Here is an 18,946-nt window from a genome sequence, read left to right on the forward strand (position 1 = left end):
CTCGCTCACTGCCCGCTCCCAGACGCCCTAGCGAGGAACACAATGTACTCCGATGGGGACTACAGTTCCCAGCATGCAAGGCGCGCCTCCGAACCCACCGCCTCGCGATTGGACCCGAGGGTTCGGCCGCCCCCCTCCAGCGGGCGCGTATGGCCATTGGCTGCTCGGGGGGCCGGGAGATGGGCCGGGCGGTGTCATGTGTCCGCGCTCCCGCGGCCGCCGCCTCCTTTCTCTGCCTCCGCTGCGACCGCCATCTTGCTGCCGCCGCGTGTTGCCGTCGGAGGAAGCCCGCGCCTTGGCTCCAGGTAAAGCGGCGGCTGCCGGAGCCTCGCTCCCGGCGCCCCCGGTGCGCGAGCCCTGGAGGGCGCGGCTGCCCAGGTTGCCCAGGCGGAGCAGGGGAGGGGGGAGCCCGGCAGTTGGAAGGGGAGACTGAGGCAGGCCCTCCTCGGGTCCTCTCTGAGCCTCGGGCTCCTTCTCTGCCAAAGGAGGCCTGGGCTTCCGCCGACCCAGAAGACTGGGATCCTGGAGGGGTTTCTCCTGGGCCTCGGTTTCCTTCTTTGTCAAGTGAAGGCCTGGGACTCCCCGGACTCCGAGGTCCCGGCCAGTTTACTTCTGTCAGAGCGGGTATGGGCTTCCTCCGTCCTGGGAGGAGCCTCCCTCGGCCTCACTTGAGAGCCTAGGACCCGTGGCCCTGGAGGGTCCTGCCAGTTACCGAGCTAGGGTCCCGTGGGCTTCTCCTGGGCCTCAGTTTCCTCTTCTGCAAAGTTAATGGAGGGTCTTGTCGGGTCCCTCCCAGCCCCAGATAGAATGAGTTCTCCCTGGCCTCAGTTCCCTCATCTGTAAAGGCTCCTCTAGACCTCAGAGGGCTCCTTGCCTTCGAGAGTGAATGGTGCCCAAGGTGGCCAGGCTGGGCTGTCATCTTGCCCCAAATATTTATTTGAATGCTGTGTTTACCATTGGGTCAGTTTCCTCTGCAAAATGAGCAGGGCTCTCACTGCCTGCCTGCTGATCCCCAACCAGAACCAGGGTAAGAGGCCAAGCTGAAGGTCGCTTCTTCTAGGGCTCTGGGCAGCTCTCTGAGGCTGTCCGTCAAAGGCAAGGTGCTGATCTGCCTCGAGAGAAACTTCTCCCTGGAATTCCCGGGTCCAGGCCCTGTCTAAGACATACACAAGTGGTTACGGTGTTTGGTGATAATAATAGCTCCAGCGCCTGTTTGTTTGGGGTTTGCAGGATGCTTACCTCACGATAGGGCTTGCAAGGATGATCACCTTTGCCAGGTGAAGGAAAGCAGACCCGGAGGTGACTCAGCCCAGGAAGCATCTCCAGGAGGGAGCAGAGCTGAGGCTCTGAACCCTGGTCTTTGTCTCCAGGTTGAGTGCACTTTCCTCCAGGATGCTCCACTTCCCCTTTGAGGAGTAGCGGGAGAAGAATTTGGGGAAGCCTAGACTCTTCAAAGAGTCTACGGAGCCAGGGAGACCTTTGAGATTATCTGGGGACCCCTTTCTTTCTGTAAGGGAGGAAAGTGGAGCTGGGAGAGAGCGAGTGGCCTGATTCAGATCCCACAGGTTGTACTGTGTCGGTCGGGAGTGTGACCAGTTCTGACTCCCAGACCAGACCCACTGGATTGCCTACTACGCCGCCCTGCCAGTACAGCCAGGGCCTGTTCTTATGATGGACTCCAGGCAGGCTGCTTGGAGATCTTGCACTGCCTTAAATAATGTACATTTCCTTCCTTGGGGGGGGGATTCTTGTTGGGGGTGAATTGGACTACATGACCTCTGCAGGGCCGGGTGGGGAAGCCTGGCTTCTCCAGGCCTTAGTCCTTGAAGGGCTGGGCCTGGAGGGAAGAGGAGGAGGAAGAGGGCTGATCTGGCCCTGAGGCTGCCGACAACTTGCCAGTGACCTTGGAGAGTTCACTCCTTGTGTTCCATCCTGCCGTGAGTGGGCTGCGGGGGGGCTTCACCTCATAGTAGCCCTCATCAGTGCTGTTCAGATAAGGGTCCCAGGGCCTGCACGTGTCTGAGATGTTAGGTTTCTGGATGGTCTGGAAGGCCTTTATTCTCATTCTGACATTCTGAGCCTGGACTCCCACCCTCCAAGCCCTGAGCTTGGGATCCCCATTCTCCTGCCTTGTTGTTTTTGTTAGTTTGTTTGTTTTGCTAGGCAGTGGGGTTAAGTGACTTACCCAGGATCACGCAGCTAGTGAGTGTTATATATCTGAGGCTGGATTTGAACCCAGGTCCTCCTGACTCCAGGGCCGTTGCTCTATCCATTGCTGGCTCATCTGCCTGGTTCTTTTTGAGGGGTCCAGGGAACCTCTTTCCACACCCTTTCCCATTCCTCCCTATTTCCTCTCCCAAATAGCCTTCTTTCCTCCATGATGCTTCCTTCTTAGGTGGAAAGGTCTCTTCTTTGAAACTCAGTGGGGTGGACTCTGGCAGTTTGGTTGGAGAGGTTTTTGTGTTGGTAGTAGTTTTTGTTTTCAGCAAACCAGGCCTCCACCTTAACCCTCTTCATTTTATGGCTATTGTATGTGCCAAGATTAAGTTGCGCTTATGTCACCTTGCATCCTCTTGACAGTCTGGTAAGGTAGGAACAGGCACCATCCACCCCGTCGATGGTGCAGCCAGCACCCCAGGAAGTGACAGCTTCTGATGGCAGGGTCAGCGGGTGCTTCTTCCACCAGACAGCCAGCAGTGCCAGGCCCAGGCCCAGCTCAATTTACGTGGCACCTTTGCCAGGTATTGCAGGTGCTGTGCCCCCTTCATTTCTGTAGAGAAATTTCTCTGGATAGAAATGTTTCATTCAATTCAGCAAACAGTGGGTACCTACTACTTACCAGCAGTCTCATGCACCGGTCCTGCCCTCATGGAGCTTGAACTCTGACAGAGATGATCAGGCACACAAATAAGTGTGGTACAGAATAGAGTAGTGAGGACAGAGTGAGGAGGGGTAATAGAAAAAAACCATCCTGGGAATGAGAGATCACTTGGGGAAGTAGGAGGGGGTCCTAATACTGATACTGAAGCCTTCGTGGAGGTGGTGGCACTTGGACCATCAAGGGACAGAGTGATCTTGACAAGATGGATGTGGGGTGGACATGGGAAAGAGGGCAGGAAAATTGGGACTAACCGGAAGGGACTATTCCAGTCTGGTGCCCAGAATTCCCTGAGTGGTGTTGACTGAAATAGGGGATAGGTGAGGCCAGGCTGTGGAAGGCCTTCAGGCCCAAGCTGAGGCTCTTGTGTGTCCTGTGACTAGCGAGTTCATGTAGGATTTTGGACCTCAGTGCCATGGTCACACCTGTGCATGTAGAGATGTTATGGAGGCCTTGGGAAGGATGGCTTGGAAAGGGAAGGAGCTGAAGGCCAGGAGACCACTGTGGAGGACGGTGCAGTAGAACCCAGGGTAGTGGCAGGGTTGGGCCTCTGGGCCCTCTTTAGTTCTCTAGCCAGGTTCCTTCCTCCATAAGCAGTGGGGCCACTTTATTCTGTGCCAGCGCATTCAGGGCTCAGGTTGAGGAATGATAAAGTGTAAACTCTCCCTGACTTGTGGGCATATGTTTCACCTTGGGCACCAGTCAGGACTCACTTTTTTGTGCCCCAGTGTGCTGTCATTACCCAGAGAGGGCTTGAGAGTGAGAGCTTGTGTGAGTGCATGCATGCCTAACATTGCCTCATTTGTTTGGTAACATGGATATGAGCTGCCGAAGGGTTGTAGCCTGGAAATCACCAAGAAGCACGTGGCACAGGCACCCTCACTCCTGGTGGCCAGTCAGGGAGACCAGGGTTCCATTCTGCTTCCCACACTAAATGACCCTGTTCATAAAGGTCTCAGCCTCACCTTCTTCATCTGTGAAATGGAGATAATAATACCTACCTCACAAAGACGTTTAGAGAGCCAAATGAGATAATGTGTGTCAATATGTAACAAAATTTAAAGCAATATATACATTTGAGTTATTACCTAGTCTACTATATTTTAAGGGGAAGAAATCAGCTGAGAGTATGGACGTGACTTAGCTGAGGTCACACAGGTTAAGACTTCTGGTTGCAAAGCTGGTGTCATTTCCATCTTACCAGGCTGTGGTTGTGAAATGCATTGAGATCTAGTCCTGAAAGCTTGAAATCAAATGCAAATTAGCAGTAATTGTGATCCCTCCTTCCCCCTTGTTATTGTACTGTGCCCAGAACCTAGAAGATGAGTGACTTTTAAACAACTGCATTTTATGCATTTAGGTAAAAGATAACAATATCTTGTAAACTTAAAAAACACTTTAAAAATTGAGTAAAAATATTCATTTAATAAATATTTTCTTAAATGCCTGGCTTATTCCCACCATCCACCCCCTCCACTCCTACTCACATTCTGCTGAATGGCACTGAAGTAAATCACCCACTGAGCCCACTGGGGCTGCTACAACAACAGCACTTCTCTGTCTCCCACTTCTGCCCTGACTGTCCCCCCCCCCCAATCCTAAAACGCTGTGCGCTCTCCCCTGCTGGTGGGCAGCTCTTCTGCCAGCTTCCCTGGCCTCCTTCAAGAGTCACCTGCAAGAGGCCTTTTTGGGTCCCTGACCTAGCAATGGCTTTCCTTTCCAGATTAATTTCCATTTACTTGGTGTCTATGTTGCATGGGTCTAGATATTTGCATGTTGTCCCCCCCCCATTATTATGTGAGTTCCGGGACTGTTTTTGCTTTTTCTTTGTGTCCCCAGCACTTAGTTCCTGGCACATGGTAAGCGCTTAATAAATGCTTATAGATTGACTATTCTCAACTGGGCCCTCACTGCAGCCTGGCAATGCTTTTTCTCATCCCTACTTCTTTGTCCCGCTCCCCACCAGGTTGTTCTTAACCTCCTTTCTCAAGCCTCCCACACCACTACCACTTACCCTTTCAGCTAAGGAAAGCAGGCTTTCCTGGGGAAAAAACAAAAAACAAAAAAAAACCCAGCTCATTTGTTGTGAGCTACTGCTTCTTTGCATCTCGCAAGCCCCTTGACACCATCCTCCGTTTTTTACTTCAGCTGTTGATGAAGAGGGATGCTTCTCTCCAAGCCTTTAGAATGTACCCTTGATTCTGTTTGCTCTTCTAGATTGCCCCCACCCTCATCCCCCTTTTTTCTCTCTAATCTTTAGTCTCTTCCTCTCTATTGGTCTTTCCTTGTTGCCTATGAATGTATCCAGGTCTCCCCCAGACTTACCATACTGTCATCAGACCTGTGATTCCCTCCAGTTACTCACCTGTATCTGTCTGCCTTTCCTAGCCAAACTCCTAGAAAAAGCTGTCTATACTTGTAGCCTCCACTTATGTATCGCTCCTTACCCCATTCTTACTTCATTATTCAACTGAAAGAGCTCTCTGCAAAGCTACCAGGGCCCTCTTGGTTACCAGATATGGAAGTGGTCTTGTCTTCAGGCTTCATGGTTGACAGTTCACAGTTGGCCCCCTTCTCCTCCCAGTGCCAAGCACAGTGATGGGCCCGTGTGAAAGCTTCCTACGTAGTGACTCCCTTCCCTTGGTTTCCTTGGTTCCATGTCATTCTGCCTATGGTGGCATACCCCAAAGCTCTGTCCTGGGGTTTGATACATCTCTGTACACATGTTTCCAAGGTCTCAGGACCCATCTCTGATCTCTTCTGAGCTCCAGTCCCATATCACCAACTGGGTGTCCCATTGGTATCTCAGCCTCAACTTGCCCAAAACACTTTGGGATTTTCCCCTCCAAACCTGCCCCCTTTCCAAATTTCCCTGTTCTTCCAGCAGTGCCCCCATCCTCCAGGCTCCCAGGCACCCCGGCTGACGAGCTCAGTAACCTTCCAGGCTCTTTACTCATTCAGTTGTTGCCAGATCTTGTCATTTCTGCCTCTCCATCTTCTCTCTTCTGTGCCCTGACCCTCATCACCTCTCACCTAGACTCTAGTGGCCTCCTGATTGGTCTAAACTCTCTCCCCACTTCATTCCATCCTCCTCTCAGCTGCTGATTTTTGTAAAGCACAGGTCTGATCATGCCACTTACTGTACTCAGTAAAATATAAACTGCTCTGTTTGGCCTTAAAACAGACCCAGCCTACCCTTCTGACATTATATACACTTTAACACACTTAGCCAGATTGGCCTCCTCCCTGTTCTTCACACATGACACGCCATCTCCCAAGGCTGTCTCAGTGCCTTGGGCACTGGCTGTGCCTCATGCTTAGAATACCCACTCTCCTCATCTCTGCCTTTTAGAATCTCTCAATTCAGCTCATATGCCTCTTCCTAGCCCCTTTCCAGTCTTTCCTGAGCCCCCGCCTCCATCCTGCCCAGGTGCCCGGTGCTGTCCCCATCACCTTGTATTTATTTTGTGTTTATCTAGGTGCTTACGTCACATCTTCCTTGATAGAATGTAAGCTAGGGAGGGCAGAAACAATTTCATTTTGATCTCTGCGTTCCCAGTGCCTAGCACAGTGCCTGGTACCTAGTGTTGATTGTATGCAGAACACTGTTGTAGACAGCGGGGCCCCAAAGACAGAGCTAATACTGGTCTTGGATGCTCTGCTTGGGTACTGGGATTGTAGATGAGTTAGTCCAAGATCATGTGAGAAAGGAGGAGAGCCCAATGACGGCGGTGGGGGGGGGTGTCGGGGTGTCAGGGATTCGTACCTTTGTAGTCAGGCCTGTGGTTTACCAAACCCAAGGTTGGCTGATTGGCTGCCTTCTCTTTTTGTGCCTTAAAAAGAACAGAAAGCTAGAGAATGGCATGTCCTTTTGTAGTGACAGCCTGTTCCTCCACAGTCTACTAGTGGTGTGGAGATTAGGGTCAAGGAAAATGCTGCGTGGGAAAGTGCTTGGGACACCAGAAAATAAGGAGCCTGTGAGGGCGGCCTTGAGAGAACTTTGTGGAGGCTTGGGCCTCTCCCTCTCATTGATACTCATTTCATCATCTCATCTTGGACAAAGACTTCCTTATTTTGTGGCTACTTCTTTCAGTGCTTGGAAATCCAGCCATTCATCATATCTGATCTCAGCCCAGGTGGCTTTTTGTGTTTACATGGATGGCCCTTTAAAAAAGAGTAGGAAATAGTTTGAGAGTATGGACTGTTTTTGAGGTTTTTCCTTATTAATGCATTTTGTAGTAGATAATCGGCTCGGTTCAAAAAATCCTTGCCTAAACACCAACACCAACTGGCTGTGAGGATTTATTTCATCATTATTGAAGCCAAAGAAGGGACTAATGTTGTTTCTCTGGAGGTGCCTCAGAATTGGTGACTTTGCCAGCATCTTGGGTTTTTTCTGCTTCTAGAACTCCTTTTCGGGATCATTTTAATCTATATCCTTACTATGTACAGTGGGCAGGAAGATCCCTCTATGGCTGATCCGTCCCCTGACTCTTCCCTGTCTCTTAGTAGATGGGCTTTGTGAGTGGCCACTAAGTGGGCAGCTTTCTGGGCTCATCCCCTCAAGTCTCTCTGAGCTTCGTCAGGCTGGTTTTAAGACCTTAAGCCTCCTTCTCCAAGTCTGAGCAGCTTGGTATAGGAGCTTCTGGAGCTGGCATGCAGTGGATCTTGTCTCCACCCTGATGGGATGGGGGTGAGAACTCCAGGGGCCTGGGGGTTTGGGGGCAGGGTTCCTATTTTGCTAGAGCTCACTAAGATTTGCAAGAGACTTGAAACCATCTACTTCTTTTCTAGATCTGCCAGCAGCATGAATCAAGAGAAGTTAGCCAAGCTTCAAGCTCAGGTCCGGATAGGAGGCAAGGTGAGTGTGGACTCAGACTCAGTTGTGTTCTTATGCACAGCCGGCTGTAAAGGTTGGAAACTGATGTCATATTCCAGAGAGCAGCAAGCATAAGAAGGGGCCCCAGGGCTCATCTAGCCAGAGATCTGAAGGGGCTTGTCCCTTACTACAGGTGCTAAGGGCAGAATCAGGATTTAAACCCGTGTCCTCTCACTTGAAAACCAGCCTTCTTTCCTGTGGCCTGTGCAGCAGTGGGGCAGCCTCTGGCTGAGACTCCCTCCCTCTTGTTGCTAAAGGCATAGCCTCTCTTCCTCTGGGCCTGGTTACCCAGGGAAAAGGGACAGTTTTCTTATTATCATCCAATGTAGTAACATATCTAGAAGTCACCTGTTCAAAACATAGCTGGGAAGGTAGAAATAAGCATATGGATTAAGTAGAAACTCCTCTGTTGGGTGTTTCAAGCTCTTCTCAGATTGCCCCTGTGCTATTTCTCATCTCCATCTCTGTGCATTTGCACTGGCTGTGCGTCATGCCTGGCTTGGGGAGTCCCTAGTCTCTTTCAGCAGTCAGCCCAAGCAGGACCTTCTACGTGAAGCCTTCTTCCCGTGGCTGCTCAGGCTCTCCCTGCCCAAACTACCTCGTGTTCATGCACCCTGAGGCGTGACTCTTGGAATGTAATGAGAGTAGGGACTTTTCACTTCTGTCCTTTGTAGCCTTAGGCTTAGCACATTGCCTGGCACTTTATGAGAGAATCAGGGACTCTGTGCTGGGAGGATCCTCAGGGATCATTTAGCAGCTAAAATTGAGCCTTTGTTTTACAGATGAGGAAAATAGGATTCAGAGAAAAGTGACTTAGTCCAGATCATACACCTACCAAGTGTCCGAGCCAAGATGAGGACGTGGGGCAAATCCAGATGGGACAGCTCATCAGCCAGTCTTTTGGCCTTAATTAAGTGCCTACCAGGGCCAGGGTCTCAGTGGGTTAAGGCCTGGGGTGACAAGATACAAGGAATGAAACAGTCCATCCAGACAGTTAAGCTAATGTGCTTTAATCAGGGGGAGCCAGCATTTATTAATTGCTTATCACAGAGGGTTTCAAAGAAAGGCACAGAGACTTTCCTGGCCTTCATGGAGCTCACCCTCTAATGGGGGAGACAGCATGTGTACAACTGTGTCCATATAGGTAGGAGGAAGAGAAAGTCAGAGGGAAAGTGCCAGCAGCTTCTGGGGGCAGAGGGCAGGGGACAGGGGGCAGGGGGAGAGGCTTCTACAGAAAGAAGCTGGGGCTTGGGTTCGGGTTCTGAAGGACCGTGGGAGTCTGAGGAGAGACAATGAGGCAGGCCTGGGAGCCTCAGAAATCATGGTTGTCTGGTTCCCTATCCTGAAGCAGATGACGATGTAGAGAAGGAGAAATCAGAAATGGGCCAATTAGAATGGGTGCATACTAACTAATACTAAACGGAGAGGGGGCTGGTGAGAGCCAGGAAGAAGTCAGGAGAGCTGGAGAAGAATGTTGGGAGCCTCAGATTAAAATGCCGTAGAGTAATTGATGTTTACATAGTAATCCCAGGTACTCAAGAAGAGATTAATTAGGATTTCTGTCCTCTTTTTGAGAAGGATGGAAAGAACTGTCCAGGCTTAAGGCCTGATCCTTTAGGCAGTAAGCATTTATCAAGGGCCTGTTTTGTGCCAGGCCCCAGACAGACAGAAGCCAAGTGTGAACTTGTCCCTACGCTCAAGGAGCTGCCTCTGGCCTAGGTGATTGCAGCTGCCCTGCCCCCCCTACCTTGCCCCTCCGCTGGCCAAGGAAGAGCAAGACCATGAGATTCTCCTACTCAGTCAACGCAAGTGGCTCCCTATTGCCTCGGTACTCCAATCTAAACTTCAAAGTCCTTCCCGACCTGGCACTAGCCTCCATGAACATTACTTCCTCCTGCACTCTGGCATCCAGCCAAGCCGGCCTTCTCTCTGTTCCTCCCATAGGACACACTGGGCCTTTGTATTGACCATCCCTTCTTACCTCAGGCACCTCCCTCTGCATGAAGCCTTTCCTGATCCCCCCAACTGCCATATACATATTTGCATCTATCTACTTTATATTTATGCTGAATATATTTATAGATGACCTTGTTCCTTGTGAGTAGGGATTATTTCACTTTCTTATACTTGTGTTCCTAGCACAAGGCCTGGTGCATGGAAGGGCTTAATGAGTGCTTGTTAGTTGATTGATCCTATCAAAAACAATTATGTGAAGATGCCCAGTGCAATTTCTGGGGAGGGGGGTATTTTTCACAGTCTGCTTTCCTGACTATTGGTTTTTCCATCCTATTTTTTTTTTCATCTATTTTTCTAAGGGCCTTTCCAACACAATGCATTTTAATATTCTGTGTTGTGACTTTCTTTCAGGTTCCTTCCATATCTAACAACTAAGGGATACCCCTTATAATATAATAACAAAAAACAATCTATGGTGGATTTATACTTGAAATATACATGATGTGGTGCAGATGACATATAGATGCTATGGGAAGGAGCCAGGGTCCCCCCCTCAAACTGGAGAGCTGGTTGTTAAATTTTCAGTGTGACTGTGTGTACCCCTCAGAAATCACCAGAGCTACAAATCAGGGCTTGATTTATTGTTTTGTTGATTTCTAGACTTAAGAAAGTGATGGAGAAAATGTTAATAATAATGTCGTATTAAATTGAAAAGTATGTTGCTGGGTGTTAAACATTTGCCAGCACGTCATTGACAGGGAGCCCTTGAAAGGCAGGAAGATAATATGGACAGCCATTTTTATAGTGCCTTAATAGCATATTGGGCCTAGAGTCAGGCACACTCTTCCTCCTGAGGTTAAATTTGAACTCAGAGCCTCTTAACAACTCTCTGAGGCCCTACAACAGTAATTTTTCTGTGGAGCAACTTATGCCTTAATGATGCCAGGTGTGTGAGGGGCCTGCCACCTATAAAGAGAGATCTCTTTATTAACACCAAGACACTTAAAGATGCCTGCTGGTGGTCAGGCCCCTGCCTTTTTAGCAAAAAGAACTTCCCTGCACCCGTCTCCAGTCATCTGCAGGGGAATTCTGCCTTTGGTCTCAAGGTGTAGAGAGACTTTGCTCCAGGGAGCTCTGGGCTTTGGCTGCTCTTAGTTGGATTTGAGTTACATGATTGGTTGTCACCTGTTGTGGTCTAGCGTGGACACTAAACATACATCGCTGTTACAGTAGGGACCTGGAAATCTGTGGTTGCAGCTCAGTCTGTTAAGTTGGGAGCTGTCTAATTTGGATTCCCTTGATGATATGACCCAGTAAGATGTAGACTTTTCATTTGTTACTTATTTGTACTCCAGTTTATTTTACATTGGCCTTTAATGATGGCACTAATGCATGATGACTTCTAAGGTCTCCTATACTAGCCCCTAAACTCTAAAATTCTATGGCATTTTTAAGAAGGGTTTTACATGTAGTGTAAGTATGTAGGTGCTTATGGGACAGGAATGTAGGGGAAAGAATACACTTAAAGTAAGTGGGGAGCAATCTAGGAGTAGGGACCCGTCTTCATGGCTTGCATGGGTGGCAGTTTCTACTGCTGGAGGAACCCCTTACCTCGGTGGAGGTTCAGAGAGGCATTCGAGTAATGACCTTTGAGTCATCTGGCTTCTAGAACTAGCTTATCTAGTTTAAGATAGCATTGGAATGGGAGCAGATGTTGCTTATAATGATTTCAAATTATTGAGTTAACCAAGAGGCACAGATGCTTTTGAAACAGATTAGACAGTTGAGTTCATAACTGAACTCTTGAAAGCAGGCCCCAGCTATTTGTTGTCCAAAGCTTCCTGAGGACCTTCACTAACCATGAGAGTCACCAGCTTCCTTTGTAGGATTCAGTGAGGTGATGTGAGTGTGGGAGTCTGGGACTCTGCTGACTCAGGCTTTTCCCATTGTCTGCTTCTTGTAGGGCACAGCTCGCAGAAAGAAGAAGGTGGTACATAGGACAGCCACAGCAGACGACAAGAAACTTCAGAGTTCTCTCAAAAAATTGGCTGTGAATAATATTGCTGGTATTGAAGAGGTAAGGTCACTAGGCTACAATGTAAAAGGTTGTTTTGACTTTTCAGATGGAAAAAAAAAATCAGCCCAAAGTCCTTGGTCTTTTCCAAGGACTTGGAACTGCTGGGTGTGGAGTCATTTTTCATATAATTAACATTGGTGTGGTTATGTATGGTCACAACAGACTTTTCTGAAGGTTGGCCTCACGTGTGAGTTTAATTGTACTGTGCTAAGACTCTTAAACTAGCATTGGTGAAAATGGCACAATTGTAGATAACTCATGCACTTCATAAAAATATTAAAGCATGGATAAAGACAGTGGAAGATTTTCCCAAATAACAAATTATCACCTTTTCCTTTCCCTCAGGAAGCTATTTCTAGGCCTTCTTGAAGAGAAGAGGCTTCTCAGCTTGATTTGATAGCAGGCAGGGTTTTCCTGAGCCCCTTCACAAGGCCCTGAAATGACCACGCTTGTTCAAATGCACGCACGCACATACACCATGCCACTCTGAGAATCCTTACTCATAGACTCAGTTGGTTAGTTGACCAGCTCTTCAGCTTTAAAGCATAGACTTGATTTGCTTCTCTACACATTTTCTAGAATCTCAAGTCACTGGTGTTCTTTGCTACTTGAAAGCAGATGTTCCCCTGTGGGGTCTGCCTTAATCTGCCTGTCCTTGCCACATCTGTGTTCTCCCAGGCCCTGGAGAAAGTGACCTGTCCTTCACTTGGTGGAATGCTACCCCAGCTGCTTCTTTGAGGCCCTGTGGAACATCATGGCCACAGTGACGATCTCCCTAAGCAAGGCCCACTGGGCCCATCTGGCCTGAGGGTGCTTGTGAGATGGCAGCATCTGTAGAGCTGCCGCCTGGGGAGCCTCCAGCAGTCACACTTGTTCTTGATGTTTGGAATTGGTTCCAATGGGAGCCACAGGTGACTGGCCATTAAGGGACGAGCATTTCCTTAGTTTTTGCTAGGGTTAAAGAAGCTGGCAGAAACTTGAGAATAGAAGAAACCTTCAGATTGGTGTGAAACAAAGAATGTTAGTGTATTTTCTAGACCCTGCTCTGTCAAGTAGATGGAGAAAACCCTTGGAGTGTTAGTGGGGGGTGGGGCAAGGCAGGAAACAGCCACTTGTGCCCACGGCCATGCTACTTTCCCAGGCTTTGGCATCCTCCAAGGCAGCCCTCTTGTCCTCCCCTGGCCCATGTTCCTAGGCTGTGGTTTATGTTTTCCTGTTGGAGGGGTTGAGAAAAAAGCCCCCTGACTCTCACAGGAGCAGTGTTTACCATCCAGAATGTTACTGAGTTGTCCCACATCAGTAGGTCTGCCTTTTTTAATCTTCATAACTTGTGGCAAACTGAGGGTTCTCCTGGTAGCACAGAAGGGAAGGGAGCAAATATTTGTAAAGCAGGTGGGACCTCCTGCACACAAATGGCACTTTGCTGAGCACTTTACAACTGTTATCTCATTTGATTCTCACAACAACCCTGCGAGGCAGTTACTGTTATCATCTTCCATTTTACACTTGAGGAAAGTGAGGCACACAGGTGATAGGCCTTGCCCAGGGTCACACTGCTAGTTCGTTTCTGAGTTAGGATTTTTTCAGGTCTTCTTGACTCCAGGTGCATCTCTTTCCAGTGAACCACCTAGCAGGTACTACTGTTGGAAATACACTTTTTTCCCTGGACTGTGTTAGAGTGATTGCAGATACACACCAGGCTGAATTGGGAGGGTTGGAGGAAGGCAGTGAGGCAGAGTGCCCTGGGGGCTTAGGCCCCGGGTTCCAGTGGCTACGCTCACAGACTCCTAGGCTGCGTTCCCAGACCAGGCCCACCCAGGTGGTGGGGATTCTCTGGGAGGTTTGCCCAGGGCCTGCTGGTCGGTAGTGGCCGTCTCCTTCTGGACTTGGTGAACGCTCTGTGTCCCATCTGTCTCATGCACATATCCTGTGTTCAGGTATGTTTTCATCATCTAGCTTGTTCTCTCATCCGCCTGCAAACTGCAAGCTTCTTGGGCTGTGGCCATCTTGGCTTATCTTGTTTGCCTCATACCCCTATTACCTAGCCTTGTGCTCTGCACACAATAAGTTCTGAGCAGTTGTTTGTTGGGTTAAAACTCACTTACTTGGAACTTGGAGTACATTTCCCCATAGAAACAGTATATAAATCAATGGAAATTCCTAGGCCAATCTAAATTCCAGTTCAGCCCACAATGCGCCCTAAGTGTCCTTCCCGAAAGCCTTCTCTGTGCCTCATCTTGGTGGGTCTTAAGGACTCCTGCAGAAGATGATGCATTCTGGCTGGCCTTGCCACCATTGGAAGGAAACCTGGACCCTACTGCCCCAAAGCCAGCCTAGCCAAGCTCATCACCAGGGCTGGCCTCAGGGTGGAGGACTTTTCAGCTGACTCCATCCAAGACAATGTGCTAAGCTGTGAAGGGTTTGTGTGATCATCTTTGTGGGAGGGCTGGCATTTCTTCCTTGAAGCACTTCAGGGGATTACTGAAGTTAAAGAGTACTTGGCATACTGTGTGGCTCGTGCTGTATGGTCTTCTGATGCTATACCCATTTTTCCCCATGGAAAAAATTATTCATATTTGCAGCACAGCCATGCTGGCACCACCTACTCCCCATTGAAACCCCCTTCCCGTATCCTGGTGAACTACGTAAATGCTCAGTAGGGGCCCCCATGGCCTGGGCCAGAGCTTTCCTTCATCTCTGAGCAGTGGCACCTAGATGAATGACATTCTCCCTCTCTCCAGCCCTTTACCACAAATACTGGCCTCAGGCAAGATGAGAAGTGGGAGGCAGGGATAGCTGGGGGTGAGGAGCACCCGAGAGGAAGGGGGAACCCAAGCCTTGAGGCCTCCAGCTAGCATCTGTTAGTCGCAGATTATGAACTCAGAGATAGAGAAAGGATTTGCTCGTGTGCAAACAGTGTGCAGTTGGAATCCTAAAGTGACACATTAATGCTTGCAGGCACAGATTCAGATTCAACATGGCACCTTGGACACATTTGGTCTGGTCACCTCATTCTACAAAAAAGACAACTGCAGTAAGGAAAACTCTGAAAAATGTCATGGGAGAAGGGGGACAGGGTGGGAATTCTTCCTCCAGCAGCCAATAGGCAGCAGATCAGGAATCCTGTCTGGGGACAGCACGGGTCACCCTGGCTGCCTGAGCCCACCCGGATCTCCTGATCAAGTCATCACATGTGATTTAGGTTAATTAACATGTTTGCCATTGGGATCACATAGATTGTTAATTTATGAATGTGTTCCTTCTGGCTGCTTGGCGTCAGGGCGATGTTATATTAGGACGTAGGGAGAGGAGTCTTTAAGGAGAGAACTTAGAACAGAATGTGTATCCTTTTGACACTTCTCTGGTGTACCATGAAGAGTTCTAGCTTTGGGGGTCCAGAAGACCCGGATTCAAATCCTGCCCCAGATACTTAGTAGCTGTGTGACCTTGGGCAGGTCACTTGGCTTCTGCTTCCGTTTTCTCATCTGTAGAATGAGAGTATTGGACTGGATGACCATTAAGGTCCTTCCAGCTCTAAACTGTTGATTGGCTTTATTTTGGGTGGAGTCGGTGGTGCTGGCACAGCAGAGCTGTAATGCCATAGAGCTTGGAGGAAAAGCTAATAAGCATCCAATAGAATCGTAGGCTTTGGAGATCCTCTCTCAGCGTCGTTTAACATCTAAAATGAATGGGTTCAAGGAGATGGGCCCTCCAATTCAGTGGATGGGATCCTGTGATCTTAGAGGATTGAAGGGGCCTGACCATGGCAATCGTGAGAAAGACCTGGTGGATTTAGTGAACTGCCGCTCAGTCATTGGCTCTGTTGGAGGGTGGGGGCCCTTGAGCACACAGTGTGTCCACAGTGAAGGCTCTGCTCTGCCCTCCCCTAGTGAATCAGTGAACTTTTATTAAGAACCTACTCTGTGCCTATCACTGGGCCAGGCACTAGGGATACAAAGACCAAAATGAATTAAATCATCCAAAGACTTCCTTGATGTACTTCATTATATAGACACATAAAAGGAGGTACCAAACAAGTCTAAGGTTGTGTTTTGGGGAAAGGTAACAGAAAAGGGAATCAGGAAAGGCTTCTTATAGAACATGGCACTTGGATGGGGTTTGAAAGAAGCCAGGGGATGTAAGGTGGGGAGGCAGAGGTGGTGGCTCTGGGTGGTAAGAAGGGGCTGGAGAATAGATATGGAGATAGAAGCTACCGTCTTTGGTGGCTGGTTGGATACTTGGATTAGAGGAGGCTGTGTGTGGATTAGAGGGGCTTGGGTGCACTCAATGGGATTTGGCTTGGGAGGAATGCTAATGATTCTGTTTGAGAGCCCCACTAGGTAGCTGATGAAGCGTTTATGCAGAAACAGGGCAGGACTGGCGGTGAGCCTGCAACTTTCCTGCTCTCATTGGAGGTTCACTGGCCTTCTCCCCCATGTGGTGATCCCCCTCTGAAGTATGGAAAGAGTTGCAGCTTTAGGAGTCTGCAACCCATGTGCTATTAGTATAATTACTTTTAGAAAAGGTGGTGAGACCCTTGTGAACCTTCTGTGTATCTTGTGTTCAAACAGGTGAACATGATTAAAGATGATGGGACGGTTATTCATTTCAACAACCCCAAAGTCCAGGCTTCCCTCTCCGCCAACACCTTTGCAATCACTGGCCATGCAGAAGCAAAGCCAATCACAGAAATGCTTCCTGGAATATTAAGCCAGCTTGGAGCTGACAGCTTAACGAGTCTTAGGAAGTTAGCTGAACAGTTCCCCAGGCAAGGTAGGTATTTGAATTCAGTGCCTTCTACCTCTTAACCAGCACTGCCACGTGCACCCCACAGCCCCCAGGTAAAGGCATTTTACTTTGTGCCTTTATGGGAAACAATCTCTGTTAGTTAGAAAGGATCTGTTGATGATACAGCATGCACAGAGCAGAGGAATTTTATTGACTGAGAGTAACACTCTCAGAGAGCGAGTAGAAGTCAGGTAAAAGCTGTGGAGGGGTGGTCGCCCTCAGGTTCTAGGATTGGTTGTTCTCCGCATGAGCTTTTCCTCTAGGCTCTTGTTGGTGGGACTGTTGCGGGGGGGGGGGGGTCCTTGTTCTCTAACCTCATCTGATTGATTGAATTTGGGGGTAAACTTGAAACCTGCCTCACTTGGCTCTGCCAAGAAGGTGTCACCAGTCCTAAAGTCATCGACCTGTAGCTGGCAGTGACCTCCGAAGATTATCTGGTCCAGTTCCGTTACTTGACAGATGAGGAAACAAAGGCAGCATTTGAACTGATCTATGTCTGATTTAGGGTGAAAGCTCTCTTGATGACCTGCAGTGATCATAATGACAGTATTTCCTTTTCCTGTTCAGATTGCTGTAAAGTTTCAGATTCGTTTAGACAAGGAGGATGGGACTATGGAAGAGAGAGTTTTAGGTTTTTTTGTAAACACGTATACTTGTGGCTTCATTGTTGTAAAAATTCTTTTCAGTGTTGGATAGCAAAACACCCAAGCCTGAAGACATTGATGAAGAGGATGACGATGTGCCAGGTAGGTCTAAAGACTGCTCCCGTTTCTTTGTCGGTGTTTGTTCCTTCAGCTTGGTTGCTGTGTTTGACTCCTGCCAACTGGGCTGGCCTTCCTGAGGCTTCCTCTGCTCCTTCTGCACACCATGGGTGCGATGCTTCCCTTGGGGCCAGCTCAGGAGAGGCCTACCGAGCCCAGTAACGGATGGATTGGTTGTCTGTCCTCAGAGGCCTAAAATGGTGAACGTTGGAGGTGTCCACCAACTGATGAGATTTCAGCCCCGCTGATTCATGAGAGGTTGTCAGTCTGTCCACAGGAAAAGTATCCATCCACACTAATAGAACTCTAGCCATTGAGGTTTAATAGGAAAAATGAAGTGTTCTTTGATGTTTTGTCCTAGAAAACTTCATTCAAAGAAATATCCAAACACACACAGCCCCACATTTCACATACAGAACTCCAAGCCAGAGATGGCCTTTTGAAGCTGTGCTGGCTGCCTACATTGGCTCTGACAATAGCTGGCATTCTTGCAGGGAATTACACCTCCTGTAGAAACAGGCAAGTTGGACTGGTTGGTGTGTGCATCCCATCTTCCCTGCCCACCTCCCGGAGTAGGGTCAGGCTCAGGCAGGGAGGGCTGGGTTTCTGGTGAGAGGCCCAGCTGTTCAATGTTGCTGTAGCTGTCACCGTGGCAGCAGAGGAGAAGAAACCTCAGGCCGTTGACAGTTCGTGTCCTCTGCTTTTCTTCAGATCTCGTAGAAAATTTTGACGAAGCATCAAAGAATGAAGCAAACTAGAGTCTGAGAATTCTCGGTGGCCGGCATGGACTGGGTTGGAGAAAGGAGCGGGTGGCTACAGAGCTGGACAGCGGCAGAGAGCGTCGCCTGTTAATAGTTCAGTAATATAAATATTTTGTATATTAATGATGCTGTTTGTTCAGCATTTTTCTGTCAATTGATTTTGCATTTTGCACTTCTCCCAGGATCTCCTCTTTTGGTCAAAATACGAAGTATTGGTGCAGCTTTGAGGGTTTTTGTGTGTTTGAGAGTGTGTTGTGTGTGGGTGTATGCGTGTGGGTGTGTGTGTACAGTGGAGAGCCAATTGGATAACAGTGCTATTGATCCTCCCCCAGCCCCCAGTAGAAAATAAAACAGATCTTTAAGTCTCTTCCTTTTTATCTTTGCCCAGTAGTGCACAGAAATAGTGAAAAGTGAGTGTCTTCTCTATAGTTCCAGGACTCAAGACATCAGACCATTCAGGACTGGGTTTCAGTTTGCTGTGTTAACTGTTGTGTTTGCAGATACTTGGCTGTGTTTAGAGTGTCTTTCTGCGAGCTGGGGGACGGGCTTCCTTCGACGGCACGGGCTGGGGGACACCCTTGGTCTTGCCGCCTTTGACTCCATGGTTAGACCCAGAAGAGTTTCTCTTTCCCTGCCTTTCTTCCTAGATGTTTCCTTGCCCCCTTTTGTCTTAAAATGGTTTGATCAGCCTTTGTTAGTGTTCCTCGTCACCTCATTTAGACCAAGAAGGATGTTCTCCATTTAGGGTTTTGTGAACAGCCAGACCCCTCTCCTCGTAAAGCCTTGCTTCTCTTGTCCTGGGGAACAGCAGGCCCGCTCTTGACCTTCCATTTGCCATGGATTGTG

At 48.8% G+C, this 18,946-nt stretch overlaps 1 protein-coding gene across 1 annotated transcript; it reads left to right on the forward strand.

Annotated features, from left to right (window-relative positions):
• The first annotated feature begins 224 nt into the window (after positions 1-224).
• On the forward strand, positions 225-18,467 carry BTF3L4 (basic transcription factor 3 like 4). Its single transcript, XM_027838119.1, has 6 exons — positions 225-305; positions 7,673-7,739; positions 11,677-11,790; positions 16,362-16,563; positions 17,265-17,324; positions 18,051-18,467. The coding sequence occupies exons 2-6, from the start codon at positions 7,686-7,688 to the stop codon at positions 18,095-18,097; spliced, it is 477 nt and encodes a 158-aa protein (XP_027693920.1). The 5' UTR covers positions 225-305; positions 7,673-7,685; the 3' UTR covers positions 18,098-18,467.
• The last annotated feature ends 479 nt before the right edge of the window (positions 18,468-18,946 follow it).

The sequence above is a fragment of the Vombatus ursinus genome, unplaced genomic scaffold, assembly GCF_900497805.2.
Source record: "Vombatus ursinus unplaced genomic scaffold, bare-nosed wombat genome assembly UNPS02014825.1, whole genome shotgun sequence".
Taxonomy (NCBI): Eukaryota; Metazoa; Chordata; class Mammalia; order Diprotodontia; family Vombatidae; genus Vombatus; species Vombatus ursinus.